Source organism: Spinacia oleracea, chromosome 6 (genome assembly GCF_020520425.1).
Source record: "Spinacia oleracea cultivar Varoflay chromosome 6, BTI_SOV_V1, whole genome shotgun sequence".
Taxonomy (NCBI): domain Eukaryota; kingdom Viridiplantae; phylum Streptophyta; class Magnoliopsida; order Caryophyllales; family Amaranthaceae; genus Spinacia; species Spinacia oleracea.
Window position 1 is genome coordinate 134,831,326 of NC_079492.1, and position 22,199 is coordinate 134,853,524.

The 22,199-nt window shown below is 34.2% G+C and overlaps 2 protein-coding genes across 2 annotated transcripts; one reads left to right on the forward strand and one right to left on the reverse strand.

Annotated features, from left to right (window-relative positions):
* The first annotated feature begins 6,774 nt into the window (after window positions 1-6,774).
* On the forward strand, window positions 6,775-11,401 carry LOC110791568 (probable glycosyltransferase At5g03795). The gene is made up of 3 exons (XM_021996321.2): window positions 6,775-7,257; window positions 9,770-10,367; window positions 10,749-11,401. Exons 1-3 carry the CDS (start codon window positions 6,939-6,941, stop codon window positions 11,230-11,232), a joined length of 1,401 nt encoding a protein of 466 aa, XP_021852013.1. The 5' UTR covers window positions 6,775-6,938; the 3' UTR covers window positions 11,233-11,401.
* A 129-nt stretch (window positions 11,402-11,530) lies between these two features.
* LOC110791569 (syntaxin-132) lies at window positions 11,531-19,265 on the reverse strand. The gene is made up of 13 exons (XM_021996322.2): window positions 19,007-19,265; window positions 16,992-17,099; window positions 16,775-16,831; window positions 16,600-16,648; window positions 15,790-15,878; window positions 15,646-15,719; window positions 14,996-15,038; window positions 14,862-14,922; window positions 14,717-14,742; window positions 14,543-14,620; window positions 13,366-13,446; window positions 12,077-12,142; window positions 11,531-11,962 (listed from the first exon to the last, which is right to left on the reverse strand). The coding sequence occupies exons 1-13, from the start codon at window positions 19,022-19,024 to the stop codon at window positions 11,789-11,791; spliced, it is 924 nt and encodes a 307-aa protein (XP_021852014.1). The 5' UTR covers window positions 19,025-19,265; the 3' UTR covers window positions 11,531-11,788.
* Window positions 19,266-22,199: the final 2,934 nt, after the last annotated feature.

The following is a 22,199-nucleotide window of genomic DNA, read 5'->3' on the forward strand; positions in this document are numbered from 1 at the left end:
AACAAAAACTTATAATTTTAATATGAAATCAACATAGCCAATGACCCAAATAAATCAATAATGACAAAAAGCTCATATTTAATGTATTATGGTGGCTATCCTTTTATTGTAGCCAACTAGCCACTTACAAATCTTCCTTAAATTAAATGGAAAATAAAAGTTGTGTTTGATTGTTTGGGAACTCCATCCATGCAATGATGCATGGTCGAGCCTTAACACTATACTCCATAATTATATCTTAATTGGCTTTCATTGAGCTGTCTTTTTCTTTGATTTGTTTCCATTTGAGTTGGCTCCTTCTCTCGCCCCTAAATAAATAATAAACCAATCATGCATGATGCATTCATACAATTTTTTAAAATTACTCTTCTAAACACTTTATTAAAATATTTTTTAAAATCAGAAATTAGAATGGCGTCTCAGTCAGGCCAGCGAGCCTGAGAGCACAATACAAAATTGGTCCTACACGGCACGAGACCAATGTAAGCTCGACATGATATATATGAAAAGTGATGCATAGATATCATTTTAAAATTTTGGCATGAGCTGAACAATTGACCCACGCAATTTTAACGTACCCACTAACAAAAAAAATCTTTAAATTGCTAAGGGAGGTCGTCGTATGCACAACACATTCCCAGCCCATGACACTTTGACACACACAACTTTTTATGGAAAACATGCACGAAATTGACACGACGACACAACGTGACTTCTTCTTGACCAGTTCCAGACTTTCAGGCATGACCCATTGTGACACGAGGTATATGGGTCGTCGATCTGACTCCTACCTAGCTCTATCGTACACTATGCACGAAATGAGGAATTGAATTACCTGAATTAACAAGCTAGCCTAGTGAAGTTAATTAATTAAGAGATAATTAATCTACTCCTACTACGTACTAGTGCGCTAGGCAATAGAAGCTTTTAGAACCACATTATACAAGTATATATTAGTTGTAGTCCAAGAATAAGAGTTGTGCACTACATACATCATGATTGTTTGTTACAAACTTACAATACGGACAAGATGGTGTATGCATGTTCCAAATTGTTTAAGACAAATTTCGGTTAGGGAGTAATAATGTCACAGGTTGGTAATTGGTATGTATCACTCTTTTAAACTTGCCAACTCCCTAGTTGACCTCCTTATCCAATCAAAAATACTTTCATAACTTGGTAATTGGCATGTATCGATCTATCACTTTTCTAAATGTTGGACGTATATTGACATGAGATGATAATAATCAATTATCTATTTTAAGATTTTAACTAATGTCTTAGCTAGCTTATTTTTTGGTTTCTTGAGGGTAAACATTGAGTTAGTTAATATACACTATACGTGTTATTATTTGAGAGCGAGCTCGAAATAAACAGGCCGGTTAGTGTATACGAGTACAAATGTACAATATGCAAGATACGTCGAATATACGTTTGCTGGTAATATGGGACATGTTGTAATGTACGTACTCCCTCCATTCCTAAATGTTCTTTCCGTTTCTATTTCGGGCGTTCCTATATGTTCTTTCCGTTTCTATTTTTGGACATAACTTTTTACCATAAATTTCCCTACCATCCCCCACATTTCCCCATTCACCGACCCAACCCCACTTTTATGATTTTTTATTACTCTATTAAAAATATCTTCTCTCTCCTCCATTTCTTTATTATTTTCCTTCACTACTTTATTACTTTCTCTTACACCCAATCATTACAAGATTCTATTTTCTTAATTTTCACCACAAACATCAACTGAGAAGAACAAAAGGAACAGAGGGAGTACTACGGACGCGCATACTTACAAAACTTTTTAATATAATTATCAAAATAATTCAACGGTTCTTGATCGATCTTGCTCTAGCTAGGGCCTAACGACCGGTTTAGTATAGAACAAGTAATTAACTAACTGTTGATCTCGGAATACAAATAATTTGTATGTATTATTGGGTTGTAATTGTTAGGCGTAGAAAAGTCTTGAATGATATATTATTTTCCCTTTAATTTAAAGCTTTGAAGTGGTCAATCACCAACTCTTTAATTTCTCCTTTTCTTCTCGATCGGTCTTTATCCTATCCTCAGTATATATCTCATTATCTTGTCTAGCCTTTGATATATTTCCTTGCATAAATTTGTAATATTGTAGTAGGTCGTTGGTCCTTAGCAAACAGGGAGTACTTTTTATTAAACGCCTATTTTGTCGCACTCCTATTTAGCCGCCGACGTCTGCTAGTATCCACCGATATATTGAAAGAGGGTTTCTGAGTTAATCTCCCTAGTAAACAATTAATAATATAATTATATCTGTCACTATATGTTTAATAATTGTTTTTTTTTGGGTGTAGCGACAGAGAGAGCTACAAGGAGAAAGTATTTGCGTATATCAGATATGTATAGGCAAATACATATAGAACAAAAGATAAAATAGGAAAAAGGACAAAACAGAAATTAAATGGTACTTTTTTATACAAAAATGGTACTTTTTTATACAAAAATGGTACTTTTTTTTACAGAATGGTACTTTTTTTTAACATGAATGGTACTTCATTTTTTGTCTTTTAGCTATTTGTCTTTTAGTTGATATGTGTGTTGGCACATATCAGATATGCGAAAAAACAATCTCGAGCTACAAGGGGGCGTTTGGTTCTCACACTGGCATGGGGTTGGAATCAAGAATGATATCTAAGTGGTATGAGTTTGGAACTTGATTCTTTATATTATGTGTTTGGTTCAGTTTAGGGATGAGTGTTTTCCTTTTATTTGATACCTAGAGTAAAGGTATGAGTCATACCCACCCCTCCTAGGTTTCTAAACCCCATACTTTAGGGGTTTAAAGTATGCGTTTGAAACTCTTAAATATTTCAAACAAACACATAGTATGAGTTTAGACCATTCTAAACTTATACCTCATACCTAAAATCCGCGAACCAAACACCCCCTAAAAGATAAGAGATGTACTCCCTCTGTTTTATAATGTTTTACACTTTTCCTTTATATATGTGCTGTCTCCAAAGCACTATTTTGACCATTAATAATTTTGATTTCTACGTACTCCCTCCGTCTCTTTTTGTTCTTTGGGTATTTCAAAATGTTATTTACGTTTACTTTTATATTATCACATAAATGACTTAGTATTCTATCAAAATTTGTGTCCAATTATTATTTTAACCAATTAAATTCATTGGGTCATTTAATCTTTCACACTTTTCCATTGGGACATTAAAATTTTCTCATTTCCCAATATTAAAATTTTGATAAAAGTGAAAACATTATAAATAAACGTAATTTATCTTGTTTAAATAAAAAAAATTGAGGAATCTCGATGCAAATTAATTAATCGTGAAACGCGTGAAAAATACCAAACGTAAAGAACAAAAAGAGATTGAGGGAGTAATTAGTAAAAATTAAAAAATGTGATTAAAAATTTATATCGAAAGGAATCCAGTGGTATCCCACAGGTTAACGTCTTTTCGATTATTTACACTATCAATTACTGTTGAAAATTTTAAACTTTGACCACATAAATATTAAATATGAAAAACATTATGAAACGGGGGAAGTAGAAGGGATTCCATATCGGGTGTTGGATATCACCCTCTCTAAACTTTACCAACTAGGGGGTGTTTGGTTGGTCATATTGGAATGGGTTGAAATGAAGTTAGAATTCATTCAATCCATTTTATTGTTTGGTTGAGGCTTTTTGAAATGGTATCTCATACCTGAAGGGTTTTAATTACTCCTCCCCATCCCCATGGTCCATGGAATCCCATACCCCCTTTTACCCCAAGTTTCCCAATCTATTATATTCAAGTTACAAACCCTAACTCATAGAAGATAGATAAGAGGGAGGACCCATCCATGATTGAATGACGCCCGACTCTGATGACCGCCTGCCCACCACTTCTGAATTCGGCGATCCATCACCTCCGTATCCGACGACTTCGTGTTGGCTCCACCGGCGACTATGGCCATCATCTTCTCCAATTTGTCGGTTACTCTATTGCTTTTTGAAAAAATGAATCCTAGAGTTTGTTGATTATTTCGCTTATTTGAGTGGAAGAAAACAAGGATTTTGTAAAAGGTTATTTCGCCTAACTTTTTTTTTTCTTTATCATTTTTATTAAATAAAATGTTATAAGTTTGATTTTTGTTTTTATTTGTACATAGGATAAATTTATATTCAACTATTAATGAGAGAAAAACTGAAATAGTATTATTTTTGAAAAAAAATATTTTTGAAAAAAATATTTTTTCTAAAAGAATCTGAATTAGATATATAAAACAAAATTCATCCCGGTCAAGAGTGAACAAAACACTAAAAATAGGATATAGAACCCATTTTTGTGTAAGAACGCCTCACAAAAAGACCGATTTGGCGATTTGATTGCATTGCTTAACTACTCCATAATTGATTCTATTGCCTAACTAATTAGTTTCAGTGCTTAACTCATTGATTCCAATGCTTAATTCATTGATTTCAATGCTTAACTAATTGATACCAGTGTTTTACTAATTGGTTCCACTGCTTAACTTTTCGTTGCTTAACTTATAGGACACCAAAACGGTTTTTTGTATAAGACCACCTTTTTATAATTTGAAAATATTCATAAGAGGCTCCATATGTGAGTATGTGATTACTAACTAGTAATTTATAATGGAAGTATATTGAGAGAATATCACACGGTTGAATGGTTGTTACAAATTTATCAATTATAGAAATTAAAAACAAAAGTTTAGTGATTGAAAACTTGAATAATATGGTAATACCAATTGCGGGCGCAAATAGTTTTTTTTTCTTTCTATTTTTTGAATACTAATCAACTGACAATTTTGTAGTATATGTACTAGAAGTCTAAATAGTGGTTATAATTACAGCTAGTGCTAAACTCCACACACACACACACCTATATTGCGTAATGCATGACAAAATTACAAAATGGGGGAGAGATAATTGAATATGTGACATATCGTAGACAGATCTAGCCTAAAACTTAGCGGCGAATTCAGGATGATATTATAGGATGGGCCGTAAAATATTACTAAATTTTAAAATTAAAACAAAAAAATTCATCAAAATAGTACATTTCCTTTACGTGTGTCTGAAATTTTCAATTAAACTTGGTGACATAAAAATATACAATTGCATATGTATTGTACAGATTATAACCAATCACATTGATAAAACTGTAAAATAATATATAAATTAAATAACAGGGAAGTGTTTCTTGTACTATGCATAAACAAAACAATAATTACACATGAGTACACAATTTTTTAAGTAAATGCTGAAATTACATTATCTTATTTGAGTGATGATAAAGGTCGCAAGTTGCGACAACATTTAGTTGTCGCAATCTTACGTGTCGCAGTTTAATTGGTACATATATGCGCCACGCAGACTATGCGTCATCGGAATATTTTTACTATCAATTTAATATTTTACTATGAAAATATGTAAATAAAGAAGTCGATATAAAGAAGGAAACAAATTAGAATATTAAGATTTTCCTACCATTTTATGAAACATGTATAATAGTTTATGTAAGTTAAATATTTAAGTTTCCAATTTAAATCATGTCACGTAAGAACGTCATGTCATCATTGTGACACGGCTTAAAGGGGCGCATGTTGCGACCTTTATCATTTTCGATCTTGTTATAATACAGAGTAGTCCGTACTTGTTACAACTTATACCCGTAAGAAAATAATTAAAAATTACAAAGTATATAAAAGCTAGTACAATTTTGGCTATATCACTTGTGAGCCTACAAATTTTAAATAACGGTTATTTTAATACTTCGTATTAAACAAAAAAAGTTACAATGTGAGATATGTGTTTTGGAATGCGGAGTATAAATGGCAATATGGCATATTAATAAACTGACTAAAGAAATAAATGAAACACCAATACACAAAAACTTCAAAGCCAAAATAATGAGAAAAACTAGACAATAAATGAGAGAATGTGGGTTTGAACCTTGTATCTTCACAGTTCTATCCTTAACCAAAAACAAACTCTGACACCTTAATTTGTTGTTATGTTTAATCAAAATAATATATTTACCTTTTGGATCCATGGGGTGGGCCAAGGCCCGGGTAGGCCCTCCCTTGAATCCGCCGTTGCTAGAACTATGTTTGGGAATTCAATTGTGTAGTGAAATATATATGTGAAAATTCAAAACTACTACGTATGTATATGTGTGGAAAAACAAAATTAAAGAACTTAATTACTAATTTCACTTGTTTGGTTAGTTATGAGGGAAACTATTGAAAAATAAAATATTTTACCTAGTTTTCCATTGTTTGGTTAGCTCGATGAGAAAACTGTTGAAATTAATAAATGGATATCGAATTCACTAGATTTCAACAATTTTTCGACTGATTTTGAAAAGAAAACTATTGAAAATAATGGGAAAAAATATTACTTTTGATTTCCATTTTTTTTCCTGCTAATAAACAAACATGGTAAAATTGAATAGTTCATACATTTCTACAATTTTACGTAGTTTTACTCATCTAAGTTTTGTTACCAAATATACTTTGAGTCTTTGCCACTGGACCGGCCGAGGCCTTCCATGATTAATTAAGGGCTTAAGTATAATACAAAGTAAGATGGTATGTCCCTTAAAAAAAGAAGTAAGATGGTATGTCACTACCAAGCTAGCTCACCTTAATTACCAACACTTTAGAGAGAGAATAGGGGAAAAAACAACATAACAAAACTTGTTATTTATTTAATAATAGAGTACCAGAGTATTACTACTAATACTAGATTAATACTGGAGTAGTCAAGAATAATAATGCATGTGCTTTTGTCATAAAAATAGACTCATTTTATCGATCTTAAGTTTCAACTTGCACGTCTCTTGCTTCTTAATTCCCATAATTCATCCCTAAATCTTTTTGTCTATTCTCTCCTTCTCTGGCCCTTTCTCTCAAACATGGCACCGTGGTCGTCGCCGTTGACACAATGGTGTAACAACCTACGGCGGCGGAAACCGGCACCGTTGTCGGTGGTGCCAATAGGATTGGCTTGTGTAACTAGCTTTCTTATCCTTTTTTACGTGTCATTAACTTTTGATAGCTGCTTCTTTCACCTTACCAAAATTCATGTTGACCCTCACCCTTCTCCAGTTGTAGTAGTACAACACCAACTTAATAATACTATTAACGCTAACGATGAAGATCATCCGATCGTCAATAATGCTCAACCAAGTTCAGTATTACCAGAGTTGACTCAGTTGACCTCTCCATCAAAAGGTAATTACGTACGTACTCCTTAATTACTACGGAGTACTATAACTTATTTTTTATTTCTTCATCTTATTAAGTAATTAATTAATTAGTATTTCATTTGGTCGAAGTTGTAAATTACTATCGGTATTAGGGTATGTTCTATTCACCTAATTTCTCTTATTTTACGAAACCGGAAGCAATTATGATAAAAATTCAGAGTGAAAATAAGAAAGTTAGTAATTATCGTTATATATATTGATAAACTAATTGTCCAATAAGGCAATAATATATTACAAAGTACGAAGTATTATACTAGTCTGTGTGTCTTGTGAGAATAGTTAATAATTTAATACGGAGTATATTACTCAGCGTTACATGTACTCCGTACAATTTTTGCATGGTTACCAACCGCATAATGTTAGAGCTTAAATATCCTTATTTTATTTTTGTAGCAAGAACCTATGTACGACTACACTTTTTTTTATACGTAGTATACATTAATTAAAATATACTTCGTATCAAATATAGAATATTAAGGGTATACGTAATTGTATTAGTGTACGATATTATTATATGATATGTATATAAGTCACAGGCTCCATATTGGATTGGGTATTGAATGGTGGAGGAGGGTGGCAGTGAAAAGGGACTGCTTGGTTCGAGTGGTTGATGGCCCTCGATAGGGGAGGCAGGAAGTGTGGGCGCTGGCATGATGTTGGGCGAGATCATGTGAGGCGAAGGCCATTATATAACTTACTCTAATACGAATGCTTGAAACTCACAAATACAAAGTATATCGTACATTAGTATAATTACAAGTATAATCTTAATATTCTCTATTAACGTCCCGTGAAACTTGGGTATTAATTTGAAGTTCCTCTACCAACATAAGTTGGTGGAGTTGGTGGGGAACTCACCTTGTGACTTGGAGGTCACAAGTTCGAGCCCCATCAACTGCGAAATGCTTGGGAGTGGCTCAAGCGATGACCTATGGAGCTGGGCTGGTTCACCTGTGCTAGGTGCTGGTTCAGTTAGGGTCCCTTCTTCTCTTACCTATTAAAAAAAAAAAAAAAAAAATTGAAGTTCCTCTAACGTGCAATTATGTCAACGTCAAAGTAACACGTTTTTTTCATATAGTTGACAAGTCATTGTTTTTCTAGGAATTTCCATTAGCTATGAATTTTGAAATTAGATACAATAATAGAAAGAGGAAAGGATACCTTTTAGAAATGATCTATAATATTACCATCAAAAGAGAAATAATTATACATTAAAATTATTCCAACTTTGGAGAACCGACATTATTACATTACATTACCAATGAGTTGATACTCGAAAGTGACTTTGAGTGTTCGTTTTGTTTTTGATAGAAAAGGGAACAACATTTCGTAAGAGATGGGAGAACAATATGTTTTTTCTCAAATGACTTACCGTAATTAACTATCAACGGTTTGTGGTTAGAGTTTTCTGGGTGTCGTGTTGGATCGTGTTCGTGTTTGATCATATGTTAATTTCGGGTTCTTCACGTAATTTATCAAAAGTATGTAAAATAAAGGAAAATTGTATAATATAACAAATTAGTTTAAACGAATCGTGTTTTTTTTCGGGTTGGTTGTCGTGTCATGTTGTTTCGTGTCATTCGTATCGTCTTCGTGTTTAATCTCAATAGTTTCGTTTTTGTGTCGCGTCATTTCAAAGACTGTCAACTCTACTTATGGTCTTGCGTCGGTCCAAAGCCGGACGACTTGTTTTGTCAATCGGTTGGGTTGTGAAAAACTGGCCAGATTCAACCGATTTTTGACAAAAATCGAAGTGATCCGGAAAAAAATTCACACATTCAATCTGCATAAGTACAATGACACGCACAACTATATTATCCAATTATACCCGATCCGTAACCAACCGGTGATCCGATTAGACAACCCTTACTCAATCCTCCGTTGAGATCTCTCTTACTTAGCGGTGGCAAACACCTTGTTCGGGTCGAGTCCATGCATTTGGATTGAGTCAAATTCTTGTGAGATGACTTTTGGTAGTGGTCACTTTTGGTAGGTACAATTTAAGTTGGTGTACGAGTCAAGGCTATTCAGGCTGGGTCAATTTCGGAGAAAATTAACTTATTATGGAAAACTTAACCACTTCAACTACTTTGATTTCAGCTAGGTTGATTCAGTTCAGGTCCATTTTCAATAGGGTCCATTTTAGTTTCAAATGTGGGTAAAGCTATTCATGCCGGTTAACTGGAATCGAGTTAGTTTTACCAGGTCCACTCTACTATCATCTCATGACCAAATATCGGGCCTTTTGGCCTGGTGTCATATGTGGATACGCCTCTTATCGATTTAAAAGTTACGAAATTTTACTACTACAACGACAACAAAACCTTAGTGTCAAAATAATTTGTTGTGGGCTAACATTAAACCGTTACAAAGAGCCGGTTCATGTTAGCCGATCACAAATCGATACCCAATAAAATTGTTTATTAGTCTACTTCCTATAAAATTTGAAGTTGTTTTTTCTCCCTTTTTATGCTTAGGTTCCACAGAGAGTAAACACCACAAGAAGAAGTATGAAGATGAAGTTTACCATGACAAAGAAATCTTCTACCAAAACTACAAAGAAATGAAAACAAGCCTTAAAATCTACATATATCCTCACAATAAAAATGATCCTTTTGCTAATGCCCTTCTTCCAACAAATGATTATTATCAACCTAGTGGTAACTATGCAAGTGAAGCTTATTTCAAGAATGTACTCTTCAAGAGTCATTTCATCACCAACGACCCGTCCGAAGCCGACCTCTTCTTCTTACCCTTCTCCATTGCCAACTTGAGGCACGATCATAGGGTCGGAGTTCGCGGCCTGCCGGATTTTATATTCAATTATATGACCAACATTACTCAAAATTACCCGTACTGGAATCGAACTGGGGGTGCTGACCATTTTTATGCTGCTTGTCATTCTATTGGTAAGCTTGCCATGGAAAAGGTTGATCAAGTGAAAAGTAATGCCATTCAAGTAATTTGCTCATCCAGTTATTTTCTTACCAACTATTATGCTCATAAGGATGTTTCTCTCCCACAAATTTGGCCTAGGCATGAAGAGCCTCTAGATCTTGCTTCAACTTCTAAACGGTAACTACTACCTGCTCTGTTTCGAAATAATGATTACACTTTATCTTTTGAGGTCGAACTTTATAATCATTCACCGGATATAACCACTCTTACAAACATCAAAACATGTAATGCAAAGAGTCTTGTTTAATCCGTCTCCTTTTTTATATGATTATCAATTTAAAATAATATATTATTACGTAATTAAAGATTTTAATTAGTCAAATGTGTGTTAGAGACTGAAAGTATGTGTAACCATTATATTTTTTTTTTGAGGGAATGTGTAACAATTATATTAAAACGGAGGGACTACAAGTAATTTGGTTGTTAATTCCATTTACTCTTAATTTATAACCTTGAGAAATTAAATTTTAACAGATAAATCTGACTGTATGGTTTCAGGAAGAAACTAGCATTCTATGCAGGAACAGCAATCTCACCACTACGAAAAGCAGTGGTCAAAACCTGGGAAAATGATTCATCCATCTCTGTCCATGGCGGGAGGTTGAAAACACCATACTCAGAACATCTCCTTGGATGCAAATACTGCTTACACATAAAGGGGTTTGAGGTAAATACAGCGCGAATAGGGGATGCATTTTACTACGGATGTGTTCCAGTTATTCTTGCAGACTACTATGATCTTCCATTCATGGACATCTTAAACTGGAAGAGCTTTTCCGTCGTTATAACCTCATCAGACATCCCTAATTTGAAGATAATTCTACAGAGTATAAGCCCTAAAAAATACTCAATTCTGCAAGCCAATGTGTTGAAAGCGAGGAAGCATTTTAAGTGGAATGATTCTCCTCTTGATTTTGATGCCTTTTATATGGTTATGTATGAACTTTGGCTTAGAAAAACCTCCATTAGAGTCCTGTCTTAATCATGGAGTGGAGTCTTAGGCTATTTTAGTTGATTTATATTGTGATTAATTTATCTTTGTAATAATATATAAAGCGGTATCAATATCATTACCTGAAACCTTTTGTGTTAATAGTTCGGTTTATTAACATGTTCAATCTAACTCGCAACAAGAACTTGCAAAAAGATAATCTGAGTCTTGTTGATCAATATTAGTATATTACATCAAGAACAAAAAAATGACATTACTTTTTTTTTTTTTTTTGAATGTAAAAAAAATAAAAAATGACATTACTTGCCCAAGGCATTGAGAAGAGAAATGAAAATGGTGACGCCAAAAAGAATAATATGCAAGGGTAAGGCGTTCAGAAGAGAAAATAGGGATCAAAACAGGCCTGAAACAAGAGGCAAAACCTAGGTTTGGAGATATTGGAACTACTACTAATTCACACCAAGCTGATCAAGTTACAAGGACCACGATTACGAATACACAAAATCTTACTTTTCTGTTTTTCAGGAGGGGGGCGGGATTTCACATGATGTTATATGTATAGAGAATGTACGGAAGGAAGTAGAGATCAAGCACCGTTCTTGCTTTTCCATGGCTTGAGTACACCCAGAACAATGATAGCAACAATGATAAGAAGGGCTATTATTGCAAAGCACATCCATTTACGAGAGTTCCTCTGCAAGCTCTTTGCCTTTTGCAATGCTACATTTCCTGAGGTGACATGATCTACAGCATTTGAAACCTGGGAAAGTGGAAGAAATGCCATCATGTATTGCAAATTGCATAATTATCAAAATTTGTTACACTCGTTGTATCCTTGGCAATACTGTAATTGCTTTCTTTCATTTCATTTTACCTGTGACTCGATATTGTCGAGCAAGTCTCCCTGGGCGTTGACCAAAACAGCCATATCTAGAAAAATCTGCATATACGAAACAAAAAGTGAGAACTTCTACTCAGCGTTGACAATAGCGATGCCATATTGTCCAGTGAAGTATAGCATTTGTAAAATAACGTGTTATATTTTATCAATGTAGACCTAAAATTTAATGACCAAAATGAAATGCATACAAAATTCAGCCAGCGGATTCTGGAACAACTCCGGTGAATGATTAATGGGTTATAGACGAGGGGAGCAGATGGTTGATCGACAATGGTAGGAAGGTGCGGATTTAAAGAGATAAGTGGAAATCTGGAAATTCAGATAAGAGTGATTTCCCCATTGAAACTCTGGGGTGAATAGACAAAGGATTTTCAAGGTTGGAAGGAAAGTGACTTTTGTGTCCACCTAATTAGCTTTGAGGTTGATGAAATCCTTAAGATTCAACTATGTGCCAGACCTGCCACCAGTAAACCAGAGGATAAATTGGTTTGGCACAATTCAAAGAATGACAATTACCCGGTTCGCTCGGGCATAATTATGTGTGAGAGGACAATGTTCTATGGTGCAAACATAGTCATTGGATGGCCTTCCTACTGGAATCTGGACTTGATGCAGTGGTGATGAGGTGAAGCAGGTTGTGATGGTGGAGTTCGGTTAGGAGGGTTGTGGTAGTGTTGCTAATGGTGATGCTAAGGTGTGGGTCTGTAGAGGTGTTTAGGGTAAACACCAAAAACCAAGGGGGAGAACGGAATCATGTTACATAACTTTGGGGCTGAGTGGTAATGAAAAAGGGGAAAGGGATTTATAAAAGCGTACAACCAAACAACATAAAAGAGAAGGGTATAACATTTCTTAGGAATTGACATGGGAATTGTGATCACTAATGGGAGGGTGGGTAAGCCACTTCCCATAGGAATTTAAACTTCCTTGGAAGTGCCAATTCTCCCATTTCATTCAATTTATGTCAACCAAACAACTTGTCAAATATGCAATGCCTAGGAATTTCTCTATTTTCTTGCAACCTCTAACAAGTGATTGTTTGTTTGCAAGTTGTAAGCTTATAAGGTGGAAGAGAGACTTCCTAGGAATAGCACATTTGACACGTTTGGTTGACATGAACCGGAGAAGTGGAATATTGTCATAATTCTCATGTCAATTTCAAGAAAGTATAAATGTAAAGTGTTCAACCAAACACTCCGTATGAGAATGCTGTTTCCTAGGAAGTTCACCAAAAATGTTAAGCTAAAAACTAAATGACATACCTGTTGTAGCTCGAGCAGCTTTCTCTCTACATCTCTTACAGCATCATGGCGTTCTTGTATTTCTGCAAGTGTGTCCATTATCTGCAAGCATAGTAGCATAGTTATACAGAGGATATTACTGTTAAACATAAGATCCAATAGTCATGTTACTCCATCCAGGAAATAAAATACAATAGTCATAGTCATGTACAATGATTGTTACATTTTCTAATTTATATTAAGAAATGGTTTATGGTTGAACTTTTCAAGATACACGAACTAAAACTAAACAAGGGGAGTGTGAAAATGATCCAATTACTAAGGTCTTTAAAGTAACAATATAAGGTTCTTGTCATATGGGATTGGGATTATGTGACTAATTCTGAACAGGGGGAGTATAAGTTAAAGTTGATGTTTTCTGTTCGGATATGTTGTATAACATATGCTTCAGATAACCAACAAGCAATGTATATCAGGCTTCTCGTTTAGCGAACCAAATCCCACCCATGAAGCTTATGTCAGTTGGTATGAACTATTAGTTGTTTAACTAACCAAGGTGGGCCTTGGCATGCAAAACAGGGCCTCTTCCACTAATTAAGCCCCACGAACTGACCAAAATGAGCTTATACAAGATAATTGATAAAGATAATTACAGTAACGGGTAGCTAATGTCAAATACAGCTACGAATACGATGGGCCTAGCAATATAGCATACACTACAAGTTTACAACACACTCGAACGAACAAATTAAATCAAAGTCAATAATTCAAAATGAGCTTGATCATGCATATAAACAAGTAACAGATTGACAAAAAAGGGGTTTTCCAAACCAATTCTTATTGCTGCGTACCAAAGTCATTCTGACAGTTATCCGTCCCAATATCTCAAGTCGTACAAGTATAAAATGATTTTCAGAAACTTATTTTTTTCCAGACATGAACAAAGTTCATAAAATAAGCAGGTAAAAGATCCTTAAATATATAGGCAACATAGCACAAACAATACTGCTTTGATCAAATTGGCAGCCTTACAAAATTCTGCACCACTACACTGGGTATTTTGCAGAAAATAATTTTCTGCCAAAGACTTGAGGGTGATTCTATTGTCTTACTACTCCACCTAGATTTTCACCCCATTGGGAAGACAGTATGAGATATTGAGAAGGGAGAAAGTGGAAAACAGGGATATATGACACACCTGACCACGACCTTGCTCTTGTATTGCTTTCTGAAAGATTTGTTCACTATCACCAGTCTCAATTAATTGATCAATCGTCTGCAAACAAACATGAGCGTTGCACAAGTAAGCAAAACAAACTTGCAGCCTTGTGGGTCATACTGAGTTTTTCAACATAAGAAAGTAACCATTTACCTCTTCATCAGCTCTTTGACCCGTTACTGTGAATCATTGAACACAAAAAACACAACACCAGATCATCATCATCAAGCTTCAAGCATAAAAATATAAAAAATCCCAAAAAAAAACACATTCCTTATCAGTAAGCCAGAGAGTGAACCTGTATAAACACGACGCTCAACAACTTCCCGGTACTCTTGATGAATATTTTCACGTAATGTCTGCAGAGAATTTAAGTAAGCAGGGCATTACACAAATAAAAATAGGCTCTCGTCTGAAAATAGTTGACATTACCTGAAATTCCGCCATCTTATCTCTCAATTTCTTTTTTAATGCACTGCAGAAAGGATAACAAGCATTTGTCACAAAAAAGATAAAATAAATAAATTATAACAAGCATTAGAATTGAGAAAAACAGATTTTATTGCTAAAATCAAAATGCTACTCTGTATTATATTTCATGGGCGTTGAAAACTGCTTTAGTGCAATGAAAGACTTGGTTTAAACACACATGTAAGAAGTAAACATTGAAAAGGAAGGCACAACCTATGCATCTCTAAAATATTCAAAGTCCCAAGATTTTATTATTTTTATTGCACCAGACCCCTAGCACCACTTAAGACATATATAAACCGCAGGGTCACTTCCTAGGATCAGACATTTCTGTTTTAAGGGGCTAGTCAAGGGCTTAGTCTAACCTGTACTACAAAGCTACAAGCTGGGAATTTAAACCATATTACAAACTTTTTACTTATAATCCCAAGTAGCTACTCTTATTTCTAATGAAGTAAAATCACTAGCATGCAATTATGCAAACCATTCAACTTTGATAGAACTTTGAGGTGAGAAACAGAGTTATAGGGGAGAGGAAGAGGCCACGCAAAATCACAAATAAACCATTTCATCCATTGAAACAACATGCATTGCTTTGACACATGACTTACACTGTCTGTGTTGTCCTGGTGCGCTCAATGGCTGTTCCTTTTCCACATCCAGGCTTCTGCAGGCTTGAAAAGTTCTGGAAGAAGAAGGTCAAGGTTAGCTAGGAAGATCAAAGACATGAAGTCAACCAAATAAACTAATCTTACATCTCTATCAAGGTCTTCTATTTTCGTTTTAATAAGCCGAGCAATCTTTTGAACTTCATCCACGTCTTTCTCCATGCGCTTCTTGATAGCTTCAAAGAAGGAATTACAGAAAATTCAGATTGCGTGTACAAATAATTTTTGAAAGCACATTAAAAAAAAGCATAATTATCTTATGTTCCCAACCTAGAATGGAGGATAACTTAAAGTTTGGTTCTCAAGTATAGGTACATATTCCATCCAAAAAAGTTTGTCTTTTTTCTCAATGTTAGTTACATAACGTTAAGTTGTTATTTCTTGTAATGAAAGAAAATTTAGTTTGTAGAAGAGAAAAAAACTAAGCAAGAGGACCCACAGTTGACAAAAATCGAAGAAACAAAAAGACCTAAGTCTTTCTATAGATAAATCAAACACACACCATCAGAGCCTTAATGTACAAACCCCAAAGAAAGAATTCGTCCCTCCCTGTAGGGGTTTAGAACACCAAACTTCTATTTTCCTAAAATGTCTGCAAGTCTGCATTTAGTATCTAAACATGGAAACCAAACATTATTCATTTCAGAGTTGGGTTCATGCAGAAATTCTGAGCCATAAATACAAGAACTGAAAGAGAATTACAGGATACTGAGTATCTAACCAGAACCCTAACTTCATAGCACATATTTGGATAGCAGCTATTTAGTTTTCTTCCTTAACTAAACTTAAAAGGAGTGAACAATCACTTGTAGCCAATCAGTAGGACTTGATAGAACCACAACAGGATAAGAAATTAAAACATTCTATACAAGCACAGGGAACTAGATGAGAGTTTACCTTTCATAGCAGAAGCCTTTGTCACAGCTTTTGACTCTTCATGAGCGTTCTGCAGCAAGTTTAATACACCAATTAGAAGAAATGCATAAAAAATTGCTATTCCTTTCAAAAAAAAAAAGTGACCTACTGAAATATTGCCATGCAGTGTTGAAAAGCTAAAATGTTGTATGCTTACCTGAAGTTTTCTTAGAAGCTCATTGATCTTCTCATATTGTTTGTCTATCTCTTGAACCTAGAAGAAAAGAAAGTGTTTCAGGCGTTCAAATATTAGATTGATGAAGAAAAATAGTGTATTTCTGATCTATAACAAAAATACAACCTGCATCGTGGTTCTTATAGGAAAAATTAGAAATATGCAAGGAACTGAATATGTATTTATAAAAAATATGTACCTTCTTTGAGAAAGTTTGCAAACCCAATTCTCCTGAATTTTGGAGATTTTCCCCCATCTCAAGATCACCTCTTCGAGATGATTCCCCACGGGGAATCTCAAACGAATCCTGTACGGTATAATTATGACAATGAAAACAGGAAAGAATTTGAAAGGCAATAATTTACACACGCGTCAATATACACGGAAGAGATAAACATAAAAATCCCAACTGTAGGCAATCAACTTCTAGAGTTTGAGTTAATGAATCCTTCTCTACTCTAAAACAACAAATAAACACATAACTCAAGACCGTGTCCACTGTAAAAAGTTCCTTGCAAAATCAAAGAATTTAAGACAAACTTCGTGTCCAAAGAACAATAGATAAGCAGGCAAATGATCTGAGGACATGCTAAAATAAAATCTTGCTAATGAATGATCACCACAAGCACTCGTGAAAAGGAAATTGAATCATGTAGCACTATGAGCAATAAGGGATGAGAACGAAAGACCTCTAGCTCAGCTCAAAAGAAACCTTAATAAGCGAGGATAATATTGTGCCTAAGTCTGGAGCTACAAGAAAGAAAATCTGCAAAATGAGTTATTTGACAAATGACAAAGAACTGATGCAGGAGCTTTATTAGGTCTCTTGAAGACAAAGATGCTATTATTTCGCGCCAAAGAATTTCAGTTTCAGGCTGAATCTGGCAAGACGCTGGATTTGTTTGGTAATAACTAGAGCTTAACAAATTGAAGTGCAGCTTGAATTTCTTGAACCCCGGACAATGATGGGAAATAATTAGCTTAACTTAATTATCTGATATTCTGATCCATTCAACCTTCCCAAATCCCATCCTAGAGCATTAACCGGAGTCAAGTCAAACAAAATAGCCACTTCACCAATCCTAAATAAAGGTCACAAAGTAAATTTCTAAATTGAACTGACTAACCAAGCTAATCCCACTCTGCCTGGTACAGATAGAAAATAATATTTCCCCTTTGGCTGTACTACGGCTGAACTGATTAAGATAAGGGACTCTTAATCTTAGTTAAATAACGTTGTGTATTTGACTTTAGTTGGAGACTAAAAGGCACACAGACGGCGGTTGCACCATGTTAAATACAGTAACTGCTTCTGCAACCACGAAACTACATTTGGGCACCTCGATCTAAAATCCATCTAACCTGGGCTCTATTAATAAGCTTTAGAACGTAGTTACTGGTTTTCTGGTGTGAGTATTAACAATTAATATGACTAGAGAATGTATGAGAAATAGTAGATAGTAATAAACAAAAACACTTTTGAAGTCGTAAAACCAAAAATTGAAAATTGATAGTGATACTGAAGCTGCCCTACATTCTTAGTTTGAGGTCCATAATCTGAAATGCATACAACAGGCATCTGCAATTGCAAATTTCTAAACTAGTTCCATACTCCAACGCAGCTTCAAGATACCGGAAATACCAAACACACTAGTATTCGATCACATTAAGAATGTTGAATTGTTGACCATGGAGCAGACAACATGAATTATATGAATAACAAGCTGATACCATCAGAAAAACAAAAGCATAAATCAATAATAACAGCTCCAAATAACTTAACTTTACGAATGAGATAATGTTAAGAAATTTGATGTTCAAGAGACAATCAAGTTTGCAAAATCTCATCTCCTTAAACATTAAATCATGACTTCATCTAAAATCGCCAATAGAACACCACCAAGTAAATCACTACCCGAAACGAATACGCAAACACAAAAACAAAAACTTAAAGATACACAAATAAGATGAACCAATGCTGAAAATTAAAATAAAATAAAATTCAAAGAACTTCATAGAATGCAGAATTATAGCATATATTAAACCAATTAACCAGATAACGATTTTTCCATAGAACAACATGCTCAAATAAGAAAAACAAAAAACAAAAAACAATCCAAACCCCAGATCAACAAAAATCACAACTTTTTGCATCCCACATTGGATTCAAAAGGGTAATTACAAAAAATGGAGAAGATAATAAATTGAAATTACCGAAAGTAAATTGTTCATTGTTGAAAATTGATTAAACCCTTTCTTCCTCAGCAAAGTTGAACCCAAAAATGAAGTGGGTCGATCTATGAATTCCCCCTTTTTGGAATTTCGAGAAAATACAAAATTTGAAGAGCTGTATCTGCAATTTGTTGACCTGGGTTTTGTTTCTCTCCTGGGATTTGAAGGAAGACGAGAGAGAAAATGGAGAGACAACCTGGCCAAAAAGGGGGAAAAAGACTGAGTTCAGAGAGAGAGTATAAAGGGGTTATTTTTCCACGAAAATGTTTTTATAGGTTAAAAAAAAAAGGAAAATTTGTAATTATTAATTCAATCTTTGCCCGATTTTCTTTAATTAAGCCCACATATGCGATATTTCTAAATAATCCAACCTTTATGACCCAACTACTATTATTAAGCCTAACAAGTTACTAACCTGCTATAGGCGGTATTCACCCTTACGTGGCATATAACAATTATAATTTTTTTATTTTTTTCCCTTATTTTCTTTAATTGCTATTTTAATTTTCGTTCCTTTCTCCTCTGCGATTTTCTGCTTCATCTCTGCACTCCTCTCCATTATTTCTCTTCTACTTCTTCTCCACCATTGTCGATCCCTCATACGGTCATACCTCTCCATTCTAAGTTCATCAAAAATAATCAGCAATTGTTAAGGTTGGGGTAAAGCAATTGCCTGTTGGATCTGGATCTTCTTCAAATTCAAGGTTTTTTTTTCTTTCTAAATTTTCGACAAGACCACAATAACCAACATCCCACAACATAAAAAAAAACTATATTATTGCAACAGCTCGGGTTTTTACGAACTGACCATCAAGGAAGCCCAAAATTCAAAATTTACCAAAAAAGGAATAAAAACGCTAAGGTTCGTAAGTTCACCTTCAATTGTACGATTTTGGTGACGAAATTTGAATGCGCGTGGAAAGTCACCTATTTCCACAAGAAAATCGCTGATGATGTCATGAATCAGTACAATTGTGGTTGAAGCAGCAGTAATGGAGGAGAGAGGAATTGAAACACGGTACAGAGAAGAAAAGGGTTAAGGGTTTTTTGAAGAAAAAAAATGAAATCCTTGTTTAGGTGGCAAGTGATGATGACGTGTCCAATATTTTAGGAGGGAAACCAACTTTAGGTTGTCAACGTTTTTAACGTTGACTTTGTAGCAGGTAACCGGTCATCTAGGCTTAATAATAGTAGTTGGGTCATAAAGGTTGGATTATTTAGAAATATCGCATAGGTAGGCTTAATTAAAGAAAATCGGGCAAAGGATGGATTAATAATTAGAAATTTTCCTTGACTTTGTAGCAGGTAACCGGTCAATCCAGGCTTAATAATAGTAGTTGGGTCATAAAGGTTGGATTATTTAGAAATATCGCATAGGTAGGCTTAATTAAAGAAAACCGGGCAAAGGTTGGATTAATAATTACAAATTTTCCAAAAAAAAATTGAGGGAAAGTTTTTATAGGTAATTAAGCACGAAGTAAATAATACTGTAATTCGCTTTTGATTTCATGTTAAAAATTCTATTTTTTTCTGTATTGGAGAGTGTTTTTTTACTCATTTATTTGGCTATTTGTATTTATTTATTGGGTTTTATCTATCTCGAGTTTGGAACCGTGTATTTAATTTCACAGAAAAAGTTGATTTATTGTAGAAGATTCGTGCGGTGTTACAACAGATGTCATTCCTACGTCTACAATCAATTGAATCAATTTAATTCAATACAAACTCTACAACAGATCGAAAGACCCCCTCGTTGAAAGCTGCATCAAACAGCGATGTGAAAGAGGGTATTCATCATAAGCTGCAACGATCGTGGTTTTGCCGGATTAGAATTTCGTTTTATCCAAATTGTTTGTATGTGTTTGTTTTGATTTCTATTGTAGATGTCGTATGACTATTTTATTAATGAACTAATTTTTACCTTAAAAAAAAGAGTAAATAATAATCCTGCCATTATTAATTTTGGCTCTATTTGGTTGGGAGAAATTGGAACTTTAGAAGGAAAAGAAAGAAATGAAAGAATGTACATCTAACCTAATGCATAAAAAATGAAAATTAGAACTCAATCAAGGTAAAAAGTGACCTAAACCAGAGATAAAATTCAAGGACTAAAATTACCTTACTCGAGGATAAATGTGACCCTAACAATAAATAATAAAGTGACCTTGATCAAGAGTGATATGTTTGTTACAAGTTATAACTATGACCAATACAACATCAACGATGAGAATACACCAATACACAAGTGTAATATTGGTAGTAGACTATGTGGGGCTTGAACCCACACCATGTACAAAATTGTACATTTCTCTACCATTTGAGTTAATAGTCTTGAAAGTAAAGTAACTTATAACTACAGTAAAGAAAACTAATAACATCAATAAGGTTAACTAAAAGAACAGAACATACGCGGATAACCTTCCTCTTTGGACAGTTACACAATATATTATCATAGATCGGTATTTCTGAAAAGTTTGTGAAAATTATATGGGAAGCGTTAAGAAATTGAGGGAATTGGAAGGAAAACTCCCTTTATAAAAGTTTCACTTTTATTTCCTCCCAAAATTGGAGGAACTTGGAGGAAAGAGGAAAATTAAAATCTGTCAAACAAAATATTAAATCCTAAACCCACGTTTTCCCTTCTCTTCTTTTCCCTTCCTTTACTAATGTTGTACCAAACATTGGATTCCTATCATTTCCTTTCTCTTCCCTTCCTTTCTCATCCCTTTACTAATATTAAACTTAATGAAGCCCTAATTTTCTACCAAAGCAATAAGTTCATGTTGGGTTGTTTAGTGGTCCAATTATTTGTTTGATTTGAAAAAATTCGCACATTTTTTTTCAGTGATGGGTTTAAGAGTTCAAATTTTAAAAGGGGAGAGTGATTTAAAATATGCGATACATTTTTAATGTTAATTGTTAAGATATTGTCTCATTTGATTTTTTAATGCGATGATTAGAGGGACTTGGTTGGTTGGATTAGGCCTTTTTTGTTCGAATTGTTCTGATTGGTTTTACATACGGAGTAAATAAGTTATAAATATGTTTAAGATAAACTAACATCAAGATCAAGGAGCTTTTGTTTTAAGACTTTTCTCAAATGTCATGTCATCATTCTACTACTATTAAATAATTATATTAATGCCAAGACTCTTTAAGATTCAATCAAATTGAA

What these genes read in the sequence shown, in the direction of transcription:
- LOC110791568 (XM_021996321.2), top strand. Translation starts at nt 6,939, where the DNA reads ATGGCACCGTGGTCGTCGCCGTTGACACAATGGTGTAACAACCTACGG. An exon ending in GTTGACCTCTCCATCAAAAG is followed by an intron (nt 7,258 to 9,769) that starts GTAATTACGTAC and finishes TTTTATGCTTAG; the next exon opens with GTTCCACAGAGAGTAAACAC. An exon ending in CTTGCTTCAACTTCTAAACG is followed by an intron (nt 10,368 to 10,748) that starts GTAACTACTACC and finishes GTATGGTTTCAG; the next exon opens with GAAGAAACTAGCATTCTATG.
- LOC110791569 (XM_021996322.2), bottom strand. An exon ending in AGCTTCTAAGAAAACTTCAG is followed by an intron (nt 16,649 to 16,774) that starts GTAAGCATACAA and finishes AACTTGCTGCAG; the next exon opens with AACGCTCATGAAGAGTCAAA. An exon ending in TGAGCGTCGTGTTTATACAG is followed by an intron (nt 14,743 to 14,861) that starts GTTCACTCTCTG and finishes AATGATTCACAG; the next exon opens with TAACGGGTCAAAGAGCTGAT.